Here is an 18,902-nt window from a genome sequence, read left to right on the forward strand (position 1 = left end):
TTGACTACAAGTTTTGGATAGTGTGGCACTCATTTCTTTGCATCAAAAAGAAAAGTCTGACCACATTTCTTCATTTAGACTCACCTTAATCATGCATGATCCATGTGCTCTCATTTATTAGATCTTTTCCTACATTTTTTTGTTTTTTTTTTTAAGTGGGAATCGAAGATGTTCAGAAATTGACTTCAGAAAACATACTATTCTTTCATTTACTTTCTCTCTCTCTCTCTCTCTCTCTCTCTCTCTCTCTCTCTTTGATATGCCCTCCCCTCCCACATGTATCTGTTGACATGATACCTAAAGCATCATTTGTTCAAACTGATAGCCAAATGATTTCAGACTGGAGTTTTAACATTGCAGATTTTAGCAGAAGCCAAATGATTGAACAAATATTGCAGTAGAAATAACATCAAAATGTCAAACATACTCATAATCTAAATATATGATTATGCTAATAATATTTGCCTGAACAAATAAAACCATGGAAGATATTATTTCCTTGCAAAACTTCATTTTTTGTTAATTTGTTGGTAAGAAAATGGAATTTTTTTAAAAAATATTATTTTACAAATTTGTATGATTTTTTATTTTTTTTCAAATATTTTCTCAAGAAAAATAAAAAAGTGTAATAAATTTATTTTATTTTTCAACTATTTAATCAGATCATATTTTTTTTTCTAGGGAAAAGAATTTAGATTTGGCACCTGTGGTCAACCTGCCTTAATCTTCTTGACAGCCTTGGATTACTGCCAATACACACATCAGATGGTGGCCAGTTCAAGTTTATATGGGTGCAGTCCTACAAAGGAAGGCCCAACATGGGGTTGCTCAATCTCCCTTGGAGAAGAGAACTGGTGATAGCAGAAGAGCTTTTTCTATTAACAAGTGTTGACTTTTTGTTTGTGTAATCATATAGGTTAGACAAAGAAGAAGAAACATAATTCACTGCAAGTCGCAAGAGTGTTGGCAATGTCTTTGGTTTAGCATGTAGAAAGGAAGTAACTGCTTTAAATTAAAAAGATCAATGCAGAAGGAAGCAAATCTGAAAAGAAGGTTTGCACATTGAAGCTGAGAAACATGTTGAACTTTGTTCTCGGGAGAAAGTTCAAATTGTAGATTCTTCTTCTTAGTAGAAGATGGAGTTGTGTGATTCCACCTTCACTTTGTGGAAATCCAAATCCTCTAACTACTAGCTAGCATCTGTTCTGCCCAAGAGGTTGCAAGAAGAGGACAGAGGTCCTGATAGATTCAATCACCAGGTTGGCCATCCCCCCACTTTACTAGCTGAAGTTTGCTGAACTCAGAAATCACACATGAGGTTCTGATATGTGCCATATTGATAAGATAAAAGAAGGAAAGGATTTCAGAAAGCTGTTCATGGTGATGTTTGCTTCACGACAATTATTTGGAATCGTCAACTGATTCCAGCTTACACAGGATGTGACAGGCAGGGTGTGAGCATTGATAGGATCCAGTGTCATATAATTTGCCTGGAGTACAATTATGTAAACCATCATTTACTGAACCAAATAATTAATTAATCGAGCAACCTCGATGGATCGATCGATCGATAAATGTCGTAAATTGAGGTCATTATCTCCTCTCTTTTTACAAAAAGAGAAGGAGAAATCAAATCTGGCCTTCTTCTGTTTCTGTGATTAACAAAATGCTTAATCATTATGCACCTTGAACCTCCAACATATTTCATTTCAGGAGTACTAGTACTGATTTGAGATGTCCAGATTCAGTAGCAATCAAATGAGAAAAAGGTACATGGATAGCATCCTTGGAGATCAACTGCACATGCCACCAGAGAATCTTGAGGAGCAAGCTCTTGTGCTAATGGATCTCTGGATCCAGACTGGCAACATTTGCTGTTTTATTCTCACTACAGCTTTGCAGACCATGATAAGGTTTCTGGCTTGGGTACCAGATTGACTATGAATGTTCACAACTAATGTGCACCATTGTTAGATTAATGGAAGTAAAACTCATTCCTTGGGTATGCAAACAGTCAGAAAAAGTGTTTAGTGTACATATATAGAGTAGATCTGTTCTTTGGACAGTATCTTCAGAAAGATCTTACAACAACTAGGACAAAGCCATCATCAGTTAAGATACTGAGGCAGTCATCATCCTACCACAACAGTTGGGCCAACTGTTGGATTTGGACAAGGTTAAGGCCTTCTAGATCTACTTAGGTCTTTGAACTAGATGAGCTCCCACTACGCCATGTATCATGTTGGTATTCCAGTGGTACAAAAAGTTATTAGATTTGAGATGACAACAAGAACTTTACAGCTATTCTTCTAGGATAGATACAAGGAAAAAAAAGTCTTCAGGAACTATAGCTTCATTACGGCATCAATGGAGGTAGAATTGAGTTTGGAGATCAAATTAATATGCTTACACTTGCTGATTTTTGGTTTTTCTTTCCCCTCCAAACATATTATCCCATGAGATGTTAAATTCTGTCACATATCTGTTCAACTATTCCATAATATTACTGCATACACCAGAAATGAAAACTCCTATCCATATATCCTTCACAAGATATAATGAGTGGCAAATATTTAACTATTCTTTAGTTTGAGATAGCATTACAAAAATATCTTCTGAGACACTAAAAGTTGAATTTTAGACACACCTGATCATTGGCAAGAGCAATCAAAGATGAGCAACAAGATTTGTTGTCATATCCAAATGCAGCACCTAATTCTGAAACACTTTTTGAGTGTTTTGGTAGCCCAGATGTAGACCAAATTTCCAACCATCTAAAAGGAAAGAAAGAGAAAAGGCAAGACATGAAGACATTGCCACTGTGAATCTTTTGCAATGGAGATGAGTTTCCAAGCCAACAAGCCACATAAAAGAATTTACATTTTTTTTTCCTTTTTTTTATTTGACAATAAACAAATCCAGACATACAAGCATGAAGATGCCAAAATTTGGTAACAATGAAAGAAAATATCAAAATGCATATCCATATACAATTTATTTCTTTGAAGCAGAACTACAAAATCATATTTATTCAACAATCCCATTAGACAAAGCTATACATGCATACACTGTGTAACCATAATAAGATTAAGAACCAATATCTATACAAAAAATTGCCATGACATCAAGAAATCTGATTGCTTGCTTCAGACAAATACCTGTTTGATTGAGCAAATTACAAACGAGACTTTTCACGATGTCCAAGTAAGTCCTTTCCATGGAGCACCATCGAATGCTATATAATATGATATGACATGACATGATACCAACCAAAAGACTTGTCAGTTTTTACAAGGCTTTACTAGTAACTTAACATCAAAAAAATAATTTGATTAGTGCATCATTCATTTCAACTATTTAAAAGTAATTATGATGAGATTTTTAGGGTGTGTTGATAATAGCATTTTTCATGCTCTGAGTTATCTTGGAAAAGTAATTATGATTCTGATTAGTTCACTCAGAGATAAATTTCGACATAGAGGGACACTCCCAACCAGTGGGCATTCTGTGCTGCCAGATCAAACAGGTTGAGGACACATTAAGGAGACACCTTCCAAGCCTCCATGATCGAGTCAAACATGAACAGTCACCGTCGGTGATGGACGTGGCATCCTCCAAGGATCTACCAGACCAAGCAAAATTTCCCCGTGCTTGTTCATAATCGATGCTGTCAATTCTGTATAAAGATAATGACTGCAAATAGTAGTTGCAAGTGCAGATGTTTGACAGTAGGCATGCTGATGTTTCAGATAGTTTTGAGCTATAAAAAAGGCTTGGAAGCTCGGACCACCTTGAATCAGTGCAGTTTCAGACAAGCGAGGGAAGAGAGACGGACGACAAAGGATCACAGAGACTGCAGCTAAGCTTCCTGTAGTGGAGTTGGAATGATGGGCTATGGAGATGGAGGGAGAGCAGTAGAAACTTCCTAAAAGTTGTGTGTTGAAGGGCTGCTTCTGAGTTGGTGATGGCAATCATGCATGGAAGCTGCCCTTTGTTCCGGATGGAGATCGACATGACTCCACCCAACTTACATATATTACTGTAGAAACTCCTCGACGCATGATATAATACTTGAATACAGGTTGACCGGAGGAAAACAAACACATTGTTTAGGAAGAACATGAGGAAGATATTACAGGAGTAGCACGAATGTTGACTCCTAACCCTTAGCGGTGAACCACTGATGATGGTGATGATGTTACCCAATGCAGCGACGAATGAGCATAAAAACAAGGAACTTGCGGCAGAATCTTAAACGATGATTTCCTATTTCTTTCAAGAGAAACACTTCGATTAATCTGCGAAGGTTAAATCAAGAAGTGGTTGTGTTCATCTCCTCTTGTGTTCGTATCTTATATGCAGAAAGCAGTCAGTCGCGGGCATGGAGAAAGGAAAGGGGAGGCTGCAGATTGCGCACCGATTCGGGGGCACGACAGGCGGCCGGATGGACCGGACCTGACCGGTCCGGTCGGGCCCGCGGGACGTGTCTCTGCCGTCGGTGCTCCAATAAAATAACAAAAACACCCCTCTGTTGAGACGTTAAATTCCTTAAATACCCTAAGATAATTCCTGTTGTTACTACCCGTGCCCGAGAACCACGGAAACCCTCCTCGCATTCAATTATTCGACACCCCGACCGCTACCCGCTCCCTTATTGGAGAGGAGCCCTGGGTCCCAAAACTTAGGATCCGGGCATAGGATTCCAATCACGTGCGTTTGAATCGACGTGGTGAGATGAATCCGATGGAACTTCGCGTTCAACTATTCGACACCCCGAATCGCTACCCGCTCCTTGATTGGATGCGGGCAATGTCTCCCGATCACGTGAATTCGAAGATGACGTGGTGGGAGATGAATTCGATGGGCACAAAAGATGAGTACATTGCGACCATAATACTGGAAATCAATGCAAGCGTGGAGACAAGACAGGCCTGCGATACATAATTCACGGCTGGGGTGGACTCCACCGTGGTCCACACCCACGACCATCTCCTCGTCCGATCTGGGGGAATCGACGGCTGTGATGCTGACACCACTCAAGTCTGGTCAATAGTACGAGTACAGAGCAGTATTTATTGGTGCTTGACTGCTCCTTACGTAAAAGGTCGTAGAAATATTACTGCACCTCGCCCGGAAGACGAACGAGTGCTGTGTAGTTTCATGGGAGAGCATAAGATTATGAGTGATTACAGTGGACAAGACAGCGGCTGTGATGCCAAATTCATGTGTCGGTGCTTATCCTCTTTGAGCTTGTCATTTCTTATTTTCACGTTAGATGTATGGGCAAAACCTCAAGCAGAGAAGAGAATTCTAACAGCACCTTTCCTTCTTTATGGCTGTCGGAGCGGTGTCTTTGATGGAGACAGAGAAGGGACGGTTGTCTAGGAGTGTTGGGTCATCCCCTGTACCGAGCTCCTCCAGCTGTAACCTGCTCTGCTTTCGGGTTTCTTGTTTTGAGCGGGTTGGATTAATATGGTCCGTGTTTTGCATTGTTTGGCGCAGTAATCATGGGAAACCCATTAAAAAAGCTGCCTTTTTTGTGATGCTTTCGCTTTCGTTCTGCTCCACCGTGTTCTTCTTTAATATTCTTTTTTTCTTCGTTCCTGTGGAGATCGGCGATAGACGTGTCGAGCTGTTCTTTTTATTCGCTTGCTCTGTGGGTCTTTGTCCTGCCCTTCATATTGCGGGGAAGGAGAGAGAGGCAAGGTCACCCGCGTCCAAGCTGTAATCGGTGAGGGCAAGAGACAGTGAATTCACGAGACTGGGACGACGCGCCTTTAAGAAGGTGCTCCCTCTCTTCGTCTTCCTTCCCCCTCCTCCTCGTTCCTCTGCATCCGACGTAAAAATCCCACCTTTTTTGCTCTCTCCCTCGGTCGCATTGCCGTCGTAAGCCTCGGCTCCGGCCCCGAACCGCTTGGATCCGTCGAGGAATTGGGTCCCCGACGCCGGATATATAGGAAAGGTGGGATCTTCACCGCATTCGGAAAAGGCTAGACGTAATGGCGCCGTCGTTCGGGTGGTGGGATAAGGAGGCCCACCGGGGAACGCCGGTAATCGTCAAGATGGAGAACCCCAACTGGTCCATCGCGGAGATATCGTCTCCTGATGACGATGAGTACGGCGCCGGCGAGGAGTTCGCGGTACCCGGGGGAGGGGCACGGAAGGGCGCCCGGGGAAAGAACGCTAAGCAGATCACTTGGGTGCTCCTCCTGAAGGCGCACCGCGCCGCCGGTTGCCTCACCTACCTCGCGTCCGCCGTGCGCCGCCGCGTCGTGTCCGGGAGGACGGACTCCGACGCCGTGTCCTCCTTGCCGGAGGAGAGCCCCGTGCTGCGCTCGCGGTTCTACTCCTGCATCAAGGTCTTCCTCTGGCTATCCGTCGTTCTACTCGGGTTCGAGTTCGCCGCGTACTTGAAAGGCTGGCATTTGAGCGCCGTGGAGATGCACCGGTTGGTTCTGCCTTCGTCCATTGGAGTCCGGGGGCTCTTAGAGTCGCTGTACACCGGATGGGTGCGGTTCCGGGTGGAGCACATCGCCCCGCCGCTTCAGTTCCTCGCGGACGCCTGCGTCATCCTCTTCCTCATCCAGAGTGCCGATCGCCTCATCCTCTGCCTCGGCTGCTTCTGGATCCGCTTCAAAGGGATCGAGCCCCTGCCGAAGCGCTCCATTGGAGCATCCGAGGACCCCGAATCCGGTGGCGACGACTACCCCATGGTTCTAGTCCAGATTCCCATGTGCAATGAGAAAGAGGTATGGTTGGGCAACAAGCTTGAATCTTTCCGTTTTGGACTCATGTGTTTTGAGCCAAACTTACCTGCTTTGTTGATTTTTGTCGGCACTCACAGGTATACCAGCAATCGATAGCTGCGGTGTGTAATTTGGATTGGCCGAGGTCCAACATTCTGATTCAGGTGTTAGATGACTCCGACGATCCCACGACGCAGGCATTGATAAAAGAGGAGGTGGAGAAGTGGCAGCAGAATGGCGCCCACATTGTATACCGACACCGGGTCATTCGAGATGGTTACAAGGCAGGAAACCTCAAGTCAGCAATGAATTGTAGCTACGTCAAGGACTATGAGCTTGTTGCCATCTTCGACGCCGATTTCCAGCCCACACCGGACTTCTTGAAACGGACCGTGCCACATTTCAAGGTTTGTCCTTGTCCAAACTCCAAATACTTTGTCTGGAGTCATATGGATTCATGGCTAATGACAATTTTTGTTCAATGGGAATCGCAGGACAATGAGGAGTTGGGATTGGTGCAGGCAAGATGGTCTTTCGTGAACAAAGATGAGAATTTGCTGACCCGGTTGCAGAACATTAATCTGTGCTTCCACTTTGAGGTGGAACAGCAGGTGAACGGGGTGTTCATCAACTTTTTTGGGTTCAATGGCACCGCAGGTGTCTGGAGGATTAAGGCACTCGAGGATGCAGGAGGTTGGCTGGAGAGGACCACGGTCGAGGACATGGACATTGCCGTTCGTGCTCATCTAAAAGGATGGAAGTTCATCTACCTCAATGATGTGGAGGTATAAAGAGGTCTTGGGATGACCTAAATTGTCACAAATTTTTACAGGAATGTTTGATGATATTTACTTACCTTGAATTCTCTGTCCAGTGTCAATGTGAATTGCCAGAGTCATACGAAGCTTACAGAAAGCAGCAGCATCGGTGGCACTCTGGCCCTATGCAGTTGTTTAGGCTTTGCTTGCCAGATATCATCAGATCTAAGGTATGATTTGTAAACGGAACATGAAAAGCTCCACTTCAATGCATGGAAGCTTATTTTATCATTTCGAATCTTGTTAGTTGTCTGTGCTAGATGTAATCTGCTGGATTGATACTTGGAAAAAGAATATGACTGGTTCAATTGAATTTGTTGATAAAAATGGATTGGCCTAAGTTTCTAACCGACATAAGCATCATTCGATAAATTGGCTAAAAACTTCAAAGTGGATGATATCATGCAGGTGGGTTATAATAATTATGCTTGAAATATATTGAGGTATTTTATATACATGTTCTGAATCCTATAAATTAAATTAGTGCATCAAAGCTGTGCTAGAAATAGCCGGCTGGGTTGGTCTTTTGTGAGAGGATATAACCAGTTAAGTTGAATCTGTTGAATGAAATATATTGCCCTAAGTTGCTGGCAATTGACATCAGCATTATTATATCAAGTAAAAAACTTGAAAGTGGATGAGATCACCTAGCTGGTTCATAACGGTTATGCTTAAAATAAGTGGGTGAAATTTGATATTGCCTCGTTGAGTTCTTTTAGTTCCTAACTATATCAGGTAGCAGAGATTTTTTGGCACATATTATAAGAAAAGACACTATCATAGCACACCAGCCTTTCTCTAATTATCAACCTAAAAGTGATGTATTTTTACGTGGTGTAAGCTCATATATGTGTATACTGCATCATGGAAATCCATGCTTTATTTTCATAGGTTTTTCTTCCCAGTGACTATTGGTTGAACTATCAGGGATTTACGGAAGATAGAAATATTTGAATACTGCATCCATAGGAGAAATGCAATTAACGCTTCGTAATATGATTCACTATTTAGGTGTAAAATATGCCATGCATGGATATCGAGACGGATTTTTCAAGCTCATTACTATGATATCTGGCAGCCATGTGTATGGCCAATAATTGGCAACATCATATGCAGCTAACAGCATCTAAACAATTTGGCACTTTAATACCCCTTTTGGCTTTTTTTGACAAATGTGTCACTTCAACTGCCATGGCAATTAATTTTGTTCTATGTTTCATTATTATTTGACTCTTCAGATAGCCTAAAGTTACTGAAATTTCAGCAGTTCAAGTGTTCAACGAAGTCTTGCTTATGTATTACTCTAAATATTTCTTACTAAAATGTATCCAATGGTTTCTTTTGTCATTTACATTTGTTATTCTCATTGCAGATTGGGTTCTGGAAGAAGTCCAACTTGATATTTCTGTTCTTCCTCCTCCGGAAACTCATATTACCTTTCTATTCCTTCACCCTGTTCTGCATCATCCTCCCACTGACGATGTTTGTTCCTGAAGCCGAGCTCCCTGCATGGGTAGTCTGTTACATTCCTGCAGCCATGTCCTTCCTCAACATTCTGCCAGCCCTAAGATCCTTCCCATTTATCGTCCCATACCTTCTCTTTGAGAACACAATGTCGGTGACCAAGTTCAACGCGATGATCTCAGGTCTCTTTCAGCTTGGAAGTGCCTACGAGTGGGTTGTCACTGAGAAGTCTGGTCGTTCCTCTGAGGGTGATCGTATTTCTCTAATGAAGAAGGAGCCCAAACAGCAGCGAGGTGCCTCTGCACCCAATCTTGATGCCGTTGCAAAAGATGAACTCGAACCAAAAAAGGAGTCAAAGAAGAAGCACAACAGGATTTATCGGAAGGAGCTAGCACTTGCATTCCTTCTGTTAACTGCTTCAGCTCGTAGCTTGTTATCGGCCCAGGGAATCCATTTCTACTTCCTCCTCTTCCAGGGGATCTCATTTCTATTAGTGGGCCTTGATCTGATAGGTGAGCAGATTGATTGAACTTGAAAGACTAGTTCAAAACAGCGTTACCGGCATAGACAGTCATCATGGACAGTGCATAGTATCGAAGAGTATCCTTGTTTGGGGAAGGACACAAAAACTAATGCCCCTCCCGAAATCTTTTCCTTCCCTTCCCTTTGTGGAGAGATTCAAGTAAAGTTTCCTCTCCATGGAGATGTAGATAGACCCACTCTCAGACTGCTAGATGCTTTTTATTCTTTCATGTATCATTCTTTTGTAAGAAAGGTTTGATGTTCAGAGGGGAGTTTCCTTATAGCTAGACAATTTTAGTCTCTGTTTGAAGCTGGTAGATAGTGGAATAAGCTTAGGTGTATCACTACACTGCGAATCCCCAAACAAGTGCATAGCCTTCCAATGAGAATGCCAGAAGACTTCAAGATTACTCTATACACGAAAACGCGATATTCATCAGAAGTGAAAATTAGGTTTCTCTTCTTGTTTTCCTAGGGTTGTGGTGTCTCAGGTGTACTTGTTTTTTCTTCATTTTAACATGGCAACTCATTCCCAATGTGAAAGGGAACCTTTTGATTTCCAGTACAATGCAGCTGACCTTGTTGAATGACATGGATGGATGCTTTCATCTTTCATTATAATGTTGTTGTTTTGGTAAGATCTTTGTGCAGAAGAACGCACAAGACCATAGTAGCATCATGCAGTTATATGCAAGTCAACAGAGCTCTCTTTGTCGGATCGATGAAAGTAATGATAATGTTATGTCTCGCACTGCAATGGTGATCTTGTTTATGACTTGTCTCCACTGGGCAAGAATGATATTGGCACAGTCTATCGGTTTGGTCTTATCTTCTCTACTTGGTTACAGTTGTTCACATGACAGGCAGTGGTATCAAAAATTGGCTGTGGAGGGTCAGGAAGTGACCCCAGATATGTGCCACAGACAGCCAAGCCTGCCTGTCTGCTAGGATGGATTCAAATCCAGTCTGGTTGGACAGTCTGCGGGGCCTTTTTGAGGTCATTTCTTCAGCCTTCAAAACAGTACTTCCTGAAGTAAAGTGCTGGGTTTGCTTGCATGATATCATCATCACCATGGCCATTAATTAAGACCACACTGCTCTTTGAGAAGTGTTAAATGTATGCAGTGAACAAAATTTGCCTGCAAAACTTGTCTGTGTATGCCATGCAAGAAATTATGCAGTCTGGATATGAACTAGCATGGTCCACCCAGAATCTGTAAGTGTTCCATGTAGATTTAGCACTCTGCAGAAATCTTATTGCTTCATGTGGTGAAGGAAAAAGCGTACAAGCATCAATATGCTGCCTCTGTGATGTAATGGTCCATGCAATGCTGTCATCGGTGGTCCGGCTTGGCTGATGACAATGGCTTACCTCCATGCTCGCGTGAACCATTCTTCACTCTGAAAGCATGATGCTCTGCTGATTCAGATTGCTGCTGCTGCTGCAGAGCCTCTCACTCCTGCAGGGTGTCTTGGTTAAGAATGAACAGGATATAAACCCTCTGTTGTATGTGTCAAGTACAACCATGCCAACACAAAAGCAGGCAGAGGGAATCAAATCAGAAAGACTGGTGGAGGACGAGTTAAATGCTTCAAGTAACTGCAGCTGAAAGATCAAAAGATTCTTCTGCGAAACCTTGATTTACTCTTAACAGTATGCTTTGTTTTGAAAAATATATACAGGGCTACATCGGGAATCCTTTCTTTCTTGATAACCATTCAAGAAGATTTTGGACATGCCAACAAAAGGGCTGCAAGAGATTATAATAGCCTGAAGCTGAAACAATTTGAGGAGTAGCACTAAACAGTTTGCTTCCTGATGAAGTTGCAGCAAATGTGTTGGTTTATGGAACTCAACTCATTATTTGCTCTGAGATCAGTTAGCTCTAATTCTATGGATCAAAGGAGCATTTTTTGTTCTGCTTTATAAAGCTATTATACTCTTGGAGGGACTCATGCAATCAAGCTGACAAGAAGTACCATGCAATCAACTCAGTGATCTGTAGTTTGATACTGATACTTGAGTTGCTATATGTAGTGTTCTTCGGGATCTTTAACCCACAAAGCATCACAGGATCACGAAGAAACTATTTATCCTAGTGAACAGACAAGGATCAGTTGAATAACCCTCATCCATCTTGATTGTTAACATGGACAACGATGAATCTACCAGAGGGAAATGGCTGCTTCACATCATCCTAAAGCCACTCTACCACCATGGAGTAATTACTGCAAGGAACTGCACAGTGCAGAGGAAGCCAACTAATGTGAATGGCATGGCACTTGCGGAAGAAGGCATGCACGAGTTCGAACTCAGGTACATCCTATGTATGATCTTCCAATCCTATATCTTATCTCTCTAACACCCAGTGTGGTGCACACATGACCTAGCTTTCATCACACTCTTTTAGCTTAGGCACACATGCCCAAGCTTGGGATCCTGCACATGATACATTAGATGTAAGAATTTGCAGTCAAAAGTCAGATAAATCTTTGAATCCCCATTTCTATAAGCTTCAATCTAGTTCAGACAAACTCATACTTAATTGTAAATCCTACTGTAGGTCGCAGGGATTGACAAGCCCTTGGGACACTAAGAAGAACACAGAAAGGATAGGAGGACTCAGGAGCCAGGGTGATGTAGTGATTAAAGACAATATTTAGTGCACTAAGAAATGCAGTTTTCACAAAGAACAATATTAGAGAGGATTAAGCACCAAAAGATTGTGACAGCCAAACTACAACATAGATGAGGAGTTACCCTAAAACCTCCAAAGCCTCCATACTGCAAAACCCTTCCCCAAGTGGCCGAGGAGAAGATACAAAACACTTGAAGGCCACTGGAAAAGGCCAATGAGGCCAAGGTACCTACAGATCTCATGGATATCCGACCAATGTCCACCCACAAGCAGCTTACACTTAACTATTACTTCCCTACTCTCCAGCCTTCTCGATCACCGGGATTTGTGCTACCTTCAGTTGCATCAGTTTGAAGTTGCAGAGAGGCTCATGCATCTGTCCAAGCAGCAAACACTGGCATGTGAGACAAGGGCAGCGCAGACCTTAGCTGGGTTGATGGCATCCATGAGTGCAGTGGTGTAGGACTGATGAGCTTTGGAGGGGTCTTAGCAAAGAGCATGGAGATATCAGTCCTATCAGGACTCCCTTCTCTGGAGCTGCCCAAGCTGGTAAACAGAGATGAAGGATTCATTCCTGGAGCAGTCACCAGATTCACCGAATCACCGATGCCTTGTGCCGAAGTGTTCATGCTGACTACACTGTGCAGATTGCTTGCCAAGTGCTCATTTGGAAATCCAGCACTGCTAGTTATTAGCGTCTGATTTTGTTCTTGGGGGATCGGTGATGTTTGGTTGGTGGACTGATAGCTACTCGTGATGTTGTCTGCAGTTAGATTAAGTTCCCGGTTGCTGCTTGGAGCTGAGGGCTCGACGTTGTTGTTCCTTCTCGCAAGTTCACCCGCAAGCAGAGTGCTGCTTGCCATGATCTTCTCCACATGGTATCGCGAGATGTCGAAGTTGGTGACGGCATTCAGGCCACGGAACTTGATTGCGGCAATGTCATATGCCTCAGCTGCTTCCTCTTGGGTACCTAAGATTCAATGTCACAAGTGTGAGAGAGATCAAAAAGTGGATGCTTTTTCGTCATCACTTTCAACATCAAAGATCATGAATCGGTCAAACAAAGGCTTTGGAGTCACTGGGTGATCAGCCTTGCGAAAAGCATGACTATAGCAAATAAAAAGTCTTGCTCTGGAAAGCATGCTTTGCCAGGGAAAAGCAATCTTTGAGAATGGCTGGGCAATCAACATGTTAGATTTGGCAGCATTATGATTGGACCTCTGACTTCACGAACAAAGGACATGGATGACCACGCTTGTGATACAACCATGCAAATTGCATCAACAACGGTAAGCCACCTCAATCTACAGACTTACTGAAGGTTCCAAGATAAAGATCCTTGTTCCCTGAGACCCTCCCTATCCGAGCTTGCCACCTTCCATGTTGGTGATGCCTGAAAACACATCCGCCTGTTAAGAACTGATAATCCAAGGGACCCAAGGATGAGTTTCGAAGAGGGACCTCGTCACTCCTCGATAGATTGATGCTCCTCGCGAAAACCCGCTACTCTTCCTGGCGATGGAAGACGGAAGAGAGATGAGAAAAGATCAAGAACAACATAAAGTAGAAAGAAGGCAGGAATGGATTTTACCTTCTTAGATGGGCGACATATTCCTGCCGACTCATGTTCTTCATTTCCTCGAGCTCTTCCCGGTAATCTTCCAGCTGAATTCAAACCCATCTTTAGTTAGCATGCTGATACACGATGCTTCGAGAACCCAACATTCGATCTGCTTACCATGAAGTTGATGTGTGTGCTCGTTCCCCAGTATTTTAGTGCCGCCAAGTCGTAGGCTCTCGCAGCTTTCTCTTCCATGTCGTAACCCCCTGGGAGACACCAGATCGAAGTGCTAAGGAGACTTGCACTCTGGAAATGGAGGTGCTCTATGGATGAAACGATGACAAGACAGAAGCATACCCAAGTAAACTGCGTTCCCGAATAGTTCACCATCCAAAACATCCCATCCCCAGGCAACAACGCAACAGATTAGATGTGACGAAATGGGTCAGCTCCCGAATGTACGTGTATCGGTTTGTTCTACTGACCTTGCCTTCCTTTCCTGGTTTGGCCTTCCCTCTTGCAACTGTTGTCCCACAGATGAGCTTCGTATCTGCCGGTCCATCTATGCCTGTTGAAGAAGCACCCACCCGAGTGAGAACAGAAGACACCCAAGTTGGCTATACTCCATCAAAATGACCAGGGGAGAAGATAACATATGCAGAGAACTATATAGAACAGGAAAGAACAGCAAAAGATCTGCGCTGACCTCGTAACACCCCTGTACTGAGATGTTCTCTGCCCAAATGTGTCGATCGACTTCCGGTGGACCGGTTGCTTTTGGCCTCCTTTCCCGGCGCCTCTCTTCTTGGTAGGATCTAAGATCACGTAGTCATCAGCTGTGGCAGAAGAGGCGTGCTGTGGAGCAGTGACACAACTGGACTGTGAAACGGGGCTCATGGACAAGCTCAGAGACTGCAAATCTCCATACCCCATGGCAGCAACAGGACCAGAGCCCATCCCATCACCCACATCACCGTTGCTGCCACCGGTCACCCAGTTCCTAAGCCTTGGGATGGCTTCATCCCTCACAGCTTGCCCCTCCAATGGAGCCTGGTACATCTCATGGCTCGTCAGCAGAGAACAGATGCCTTGTTGCAGCGGCTGGAAGTATGGGAGCTGCTCATGGAGGATGCCCGATGGATGGCTTCCGTTGCCCTCAGGCTCTGGATTCTGGTGGTAGTATATGCTGTCCAAGCTTAAAGCCATTGCTCCCCTGTCATGGTTCCCGTACTGATGGGTCCCCATGTTTGGACCACAGCCTAAGAAGTCTTCCAGTTTGGGGGATGGAGATGGCACCATTGCTTCATACCAAACAAAACAGGATAAGGAATATGGAAAGTGCCTTAGATTCACCTGCTTGCTCGGGAGTGTGGAGACACACCTTGTTCGTGTGATCTGCTGAGGGCTTCCATGAGGCAGAGAGACCCGTTAGACTTGAGAGGCATGGAAGACAGCTGAGAGTAGTATCCCCCATTCTCACTCACCCCGTAGCTGAAGCCAGAGCTGCTCAGCTGAGGAGAGAGGAAGAAGCTAGCAGAGGCTGCGGAGACGGCACCGGGAGGAGGCTGGGATTGGTGATGATGGTGTGGGTCGGCAGGCACCTCCATGTTCATGTGAGAGGAGAGGGAGAAGCCCAACCAGCTGCCGTTGTTGTTGTTGTTGTTCATGGACTTCATCTTCTTCTTCTTCTTCTTCTTCTTCTTCTCAACAGGACCCAAGGTGAGGCAGCTCAATCATTGGACGGTACGTGGTGTAATCATTCCACCATTGTTGCTGCCCGCCATTGAACTTGGGTTTTTGTGTTGGGGCTTCAATCCGAGTGAGCTCTCATGGTGGAAGATGCAGAGCATTCCCATGCGTTCTCCAGCAAGGGACCTGAGGTCCCTTTAAAAGAAGCGAGGAGAAGGAAGAGAGATCCAGCAAACAAATGCTGGGTAAATTCCACTCTCCTCCTCCTCTTTATAGGGATCTGTGTTCTGAGAAGGACCATGACTTTGGCTTTTCCTTCTCCTTCCTCCTGACTTTTGCCTTAATGCCTGTTAAACCCTACTGAAACCCACTGCTTTGGAGGCTTAAAGTGCAAGCGGGATTGCACCCACAATTGGGGCCTGGCATGTCTATTACCCATGAGGAAAGCTTCGGAAAACACACAGAATTAATGGAGGGAGGTAGCTTTTCCTTCTCTTCCTCGTGCTTGTCTCGAAGAGTTTGTGGCCAAAACATGAGATTGACAGGGGAGGCCATCTGTCAACCGTGTCACCTCACAACAGTTGTAGCTCTGTACCACCCTACGCTGCCAACTGAGTGATCTAATTGCGAGTATGGTTTCCCGAGTTCAACATGCATCCTCCTTCCACACCAAAGATTTGCCGAGGCAAGCAAAGAGCAGAGGAAGAAGAGGATTACAATGTGTGATCTCACACGTCTGCAGGTGGAAATTCCATTGTTTGAGGTATCGAATGTGGTCAACAGCTGCTTGCAGACAAAAACCGGAATGCGGCTCGACAGTATGTGCTTCACAAATTCCGTGAATACCGCAGCATCGTCTCTTCTTCACGGTACCAACGTATTCCATGTAGAAGGTGATTACAGGGTGGGCATACGTGATGCATGCAGATGTGCATGGCTGCTGTACACCTCCCCACCCACGCAACTATCAGGTTCTTGATTACTTGAATGATGATCGAGAGCAGCAACTACATCCCACAAGAACACTTTTGCTGGGAATTATTGGCCTGCATACAATGCTTCACGCCTCTTCTTCTTTCAGTAGTCCCTTTCGGTGGCAGAGACGAGACTGTGTTGTTATGACATGCTGCTCTGCCTACTGTCATTTATGTCATAATTTTTCTGTGTACTTGTTGGGCTAATGGCTAATCACCATCACCAAAAAAAAATATATCTTCCTATCTCTCTCTCTCTCTGTGGTCAGACCAAACATTCCTAATGCTCGGATCCTGTGACCATCCACAGCAGGGAGATGTGGAATCTACCATGCTATGAATCTGGACTCGAAGATCTTTAAACTTGTTGTGTCTCAAAGAAAAAGAAAAATAAAGATCTCCTTTACCCCTTCTTCTTTGGAGTTTTATTCCATCAGAGCAAACAAGACAGTGGCCAAGAGGGAGGGGGTCTTGGTATTTGTTGTTAGCAAAAGAAGCACTTTATTCATGAGAGAGGCCATGACCGATTCACCGAGACAGTCTCCCTGGGAGAAGGTGGTGCTGCCTTCTCTGACCACTACAGCGGCACCCTCAGGCAACAACAGTACCATCAAATCCATAACCTAACTGGCTGGCTAGCACAGAGAGAGAGAGAGAGAGAGAGAGAGAGAGAGAGAGACAGGCCATCTCTCCCTGTAATCCTGGATGGATGGATAGATAGATGGACATGCGCTTGGGTTCTTAGTACCAACATGGCATTTGTATCGGTCATCCATGGACGCATGAGGGCCACAGGCCTAGTGGACCTCTGTCTGATAAGACAATTCAGTGTGGCGAGACCCTCTTTGCATTCATGTCGAGAATGCCACGAAACCAGTGACAGCATCTGAGGAGGCCAAAAGAAACAAAAAAGGATGGTCGAAGGATCTACAGACGATATAATTCAGATTAGCGAGAGGAAATGGAAGATACCGAGGCATTCCACAGATTCAGATCTCATCGGAGGAGAGGAGGCTCTGCTTCTGTGCCAAGTGCCTTGTCAGATGCAGCAGCATCTCTCATGCGGAGTGTGCAACAATTTTGCCAAGCCACAAGAAAAATGTTTCATGCACAGTTTGGAGGGAGGGGTTAAATGAATAGGCAACAAGGGAAACAAGACAGAGGAAGATCTAGCAGCTTGTTGTGACATGGGAAGACAGATATCTTTGCTTTAGCCTTTTCCTTTCACCCCTATTGTCCAACAGTGATGTTTAAAGGTGGGAGGACAGGCAAATAACCATTGCAGTGTGTGGACTGACATGGTAAAAAAAGAAGAAGAAGAAGAAGAAGAAGAAGAAAGAAATGGGGATCACAGGAAACAAAAAAAGTAAAAGTAGGCTTCATTCCATTCAAGCCTTCTGCAGCCGATGCAGCTGCACAGTAATAATGGAGTTTAATGCTGGTTGTGTCTTTCACGAGGGAATGAAGACACAAGATCCAAACAGAATCCAAGCAAGTGTACCAAAGTGTGCAAAGGCCCCAAAAGGAATGGGGAGTAAAAGCCTCTCTTGACAGCAACTCAACATGCATCGAACCAGCCCAGCTACAGAGAACATAGAGGCTAATCCAAGAAAAGGTCAGAGAGAGAGAAGCGTTGGAAGAGGAGAGGAGGCTGCAGCTGGCTCACATGACATTCCAACTTTCTTTCTGTTCCATACTAAAGCCCCCAATTAAATCTCTCTCTGCACCTGCCTGCAGAGAACCAGATGTCTGCTTGTGCTTTTACTTCCCTAGAAACCATTTGTCATTGTGCATGAGAGGTCAACATCCCAAGGGAGATGACTCATGTGTCCTCCTGATCGACAACATATAGCAGCGCTGGCTTCTCCGACGTCTTCTTCCCCTCCATGCCAAGATGAGAAAACTTGATTGGTCATCATTCAATCTGGGCTTTTGCTCCCTCCCTGCGGTGTTGTGGGTTTATGGTAGGAGAGACAGGAACGTGGGATCTAAGGAGGAGGAGGAGGAGGAGGAGGAGGAGGAGGAAAAAAGCAACACTAGATTTCCAAACTTGCAGGGGAAGCAGTTTGTCTCAGCTAACAAAAATGGCGAGGAGAGTAAAGCGTAGGCTGCAGCTGCAACTCAACAGCAAATCACAAGAATGTCAACCCTAAAGAGCCTAATTCTAGCAAACTCTGCCCTCCGCATGCCAGAACGATGGCCGGTGGGTGGGTGGGTGGGGTTCACTCGGGACTTCATTTGTGTGCATGCTTCCATTATTCCCACTCTCCTACATGTGATCACGAGCGAGAGAGAGAGAGAGAGAGAGGTATGGGAAGAAAGATAAAGCTTTGAATGCAAAAGGTTCTCTTCAGAACTCTCTGCACCAAAGTCTGAAAAGACCTAATCTGCTTTCTCCTTTTGCTTTTTCTTCCTCCTTCCTACCTTCCTTCCTTGTCTGCAAGTGAAACCAGAAGAGAGCCACAAAAGATCAAACATGCGCCATCTCA

At 44.4% G+C, this 18,902-nt stretch overlaps 2 protein-coding genes across 2 annotated transcripts; one reads left to right on the forward strand and one right to left on the reverse strand.

Moving 5' to 3' along the window:
- Positions 1-5,672: 5,672 nt before the first annotated feature.
- On the forward strand, positions 5,673-10,188 carry LOC135635118 (probable xyloglucan glycosyltransferase 9). The gene is made up of 5 exons (XM_065145982.1): positions 5,673-6,749; positions 6,845-7,153; positions 7,241-7,531; positions 7,621-7,734; positions 8,937-10,188. Exons 1-5 carry the CDS (start codon positions 6,000-6,002, stop codon positions 9,555-9,557), a joined length of 2,085 nt encoding a protein of 694 aa, XP_065002054.1. The 5' UTR covers positions 5,673-5,999; the 3' UTR covers positions 9,558-10,188.
- A 2,369-nt stretch (positions 10,189-12,557) lies between these two features.
- LOC135636334 (AP2-like ethylene-responsive transcription factor CRL5) lies at positions 12,558-15,564 on the reverse strand. The gene is made up of 9 exons (XM_065148023.1): positions 15,132-15,564; positions 14,457-15,051; positions 14,236-14,318; positions 14,108-14,116; positions 13,928-14,016; positions 13,781-13,854; positions 13,651-13,701; positions 13,506-13,582; positions 12,558-13,159 (listed from the first exon to the last, which is right to left on the reverse strand). The coding sequence occupies exons 1-9, from the start codon at positions 15,424-15,426 to the stop codon at positions 12,558-12,560; spliced, it is 1,875 nt and encodes a 624-aa protein (XP_065004095.1). The 5' UTR covers positions 15,427-15,564.
- Between the last annotated feature and the right edge of the window lie 3,338 nt (positions 15,565-18,902).

The sequence above is a fragment of the Musa acuminata genome, chromosome BXJ3-4 (genome assembly GCF_036884655.1).
Source record: "Musa acuminata AAA Group cultivar baxijiao chromosome BXJ3-4, Cavendish_Baxijiao_AAA, whole genome shotgun sequence".
Taxonomy (NCBI): domain Eukaryota; kingdom Viridiplantae; phylum Streptophyta; class Magnoliopsida; order Zingiberales; family Musaceae; genus Musa; species Musa acuminata.

Excerpts from the sequence above, each read along its gene's own strand:
- LOC135635118 (XM_065145982.1), top strand. The coding sequence starts at position 6,000 with ATGGCGCCGTCGTTCGGGTGGTGGGATAAGGAGGCCCACCGGGGAACG. Across the intron at positions 6,750-6,844 it reads CCATGTGCAATGAGAAAGAG|GTATACCAGCAATCGATAGC; the intron begins GTATGGTTGGGC and ends CGGCACTCACAG. Across the intron at positions 7,735-8,936 it reads CAGATATCATCAGATCTAAG|ATTGGGTTCTGGAAGAAGTC; the intron begins GTATGATTTGTA and ends TTCTCATTGCAG.
- LOC135636334 (XM_065148023.1), bottom strand. The coding sequence starts at position 15,426 with ATGAAGTCCATGAACAACAACAACAACAACGGCAGCTGGTTGGGCTTC. Across the intron at positions 14,319-14,456 it reads CAGTACAGGGGTGTTACGAG|GCATAGATGGACCGGCAGAT; the intron begins GTCAGCGCAGAT and ends CTTCTTCAACAG. Across the intron at positions 13,855-13,927 it reads GCACACACATCAACTTCATG|CTGGAAGATTACCGGGAAGA; the intron begins GTAAGCAGATCG and ends GTTTGAATTCAG.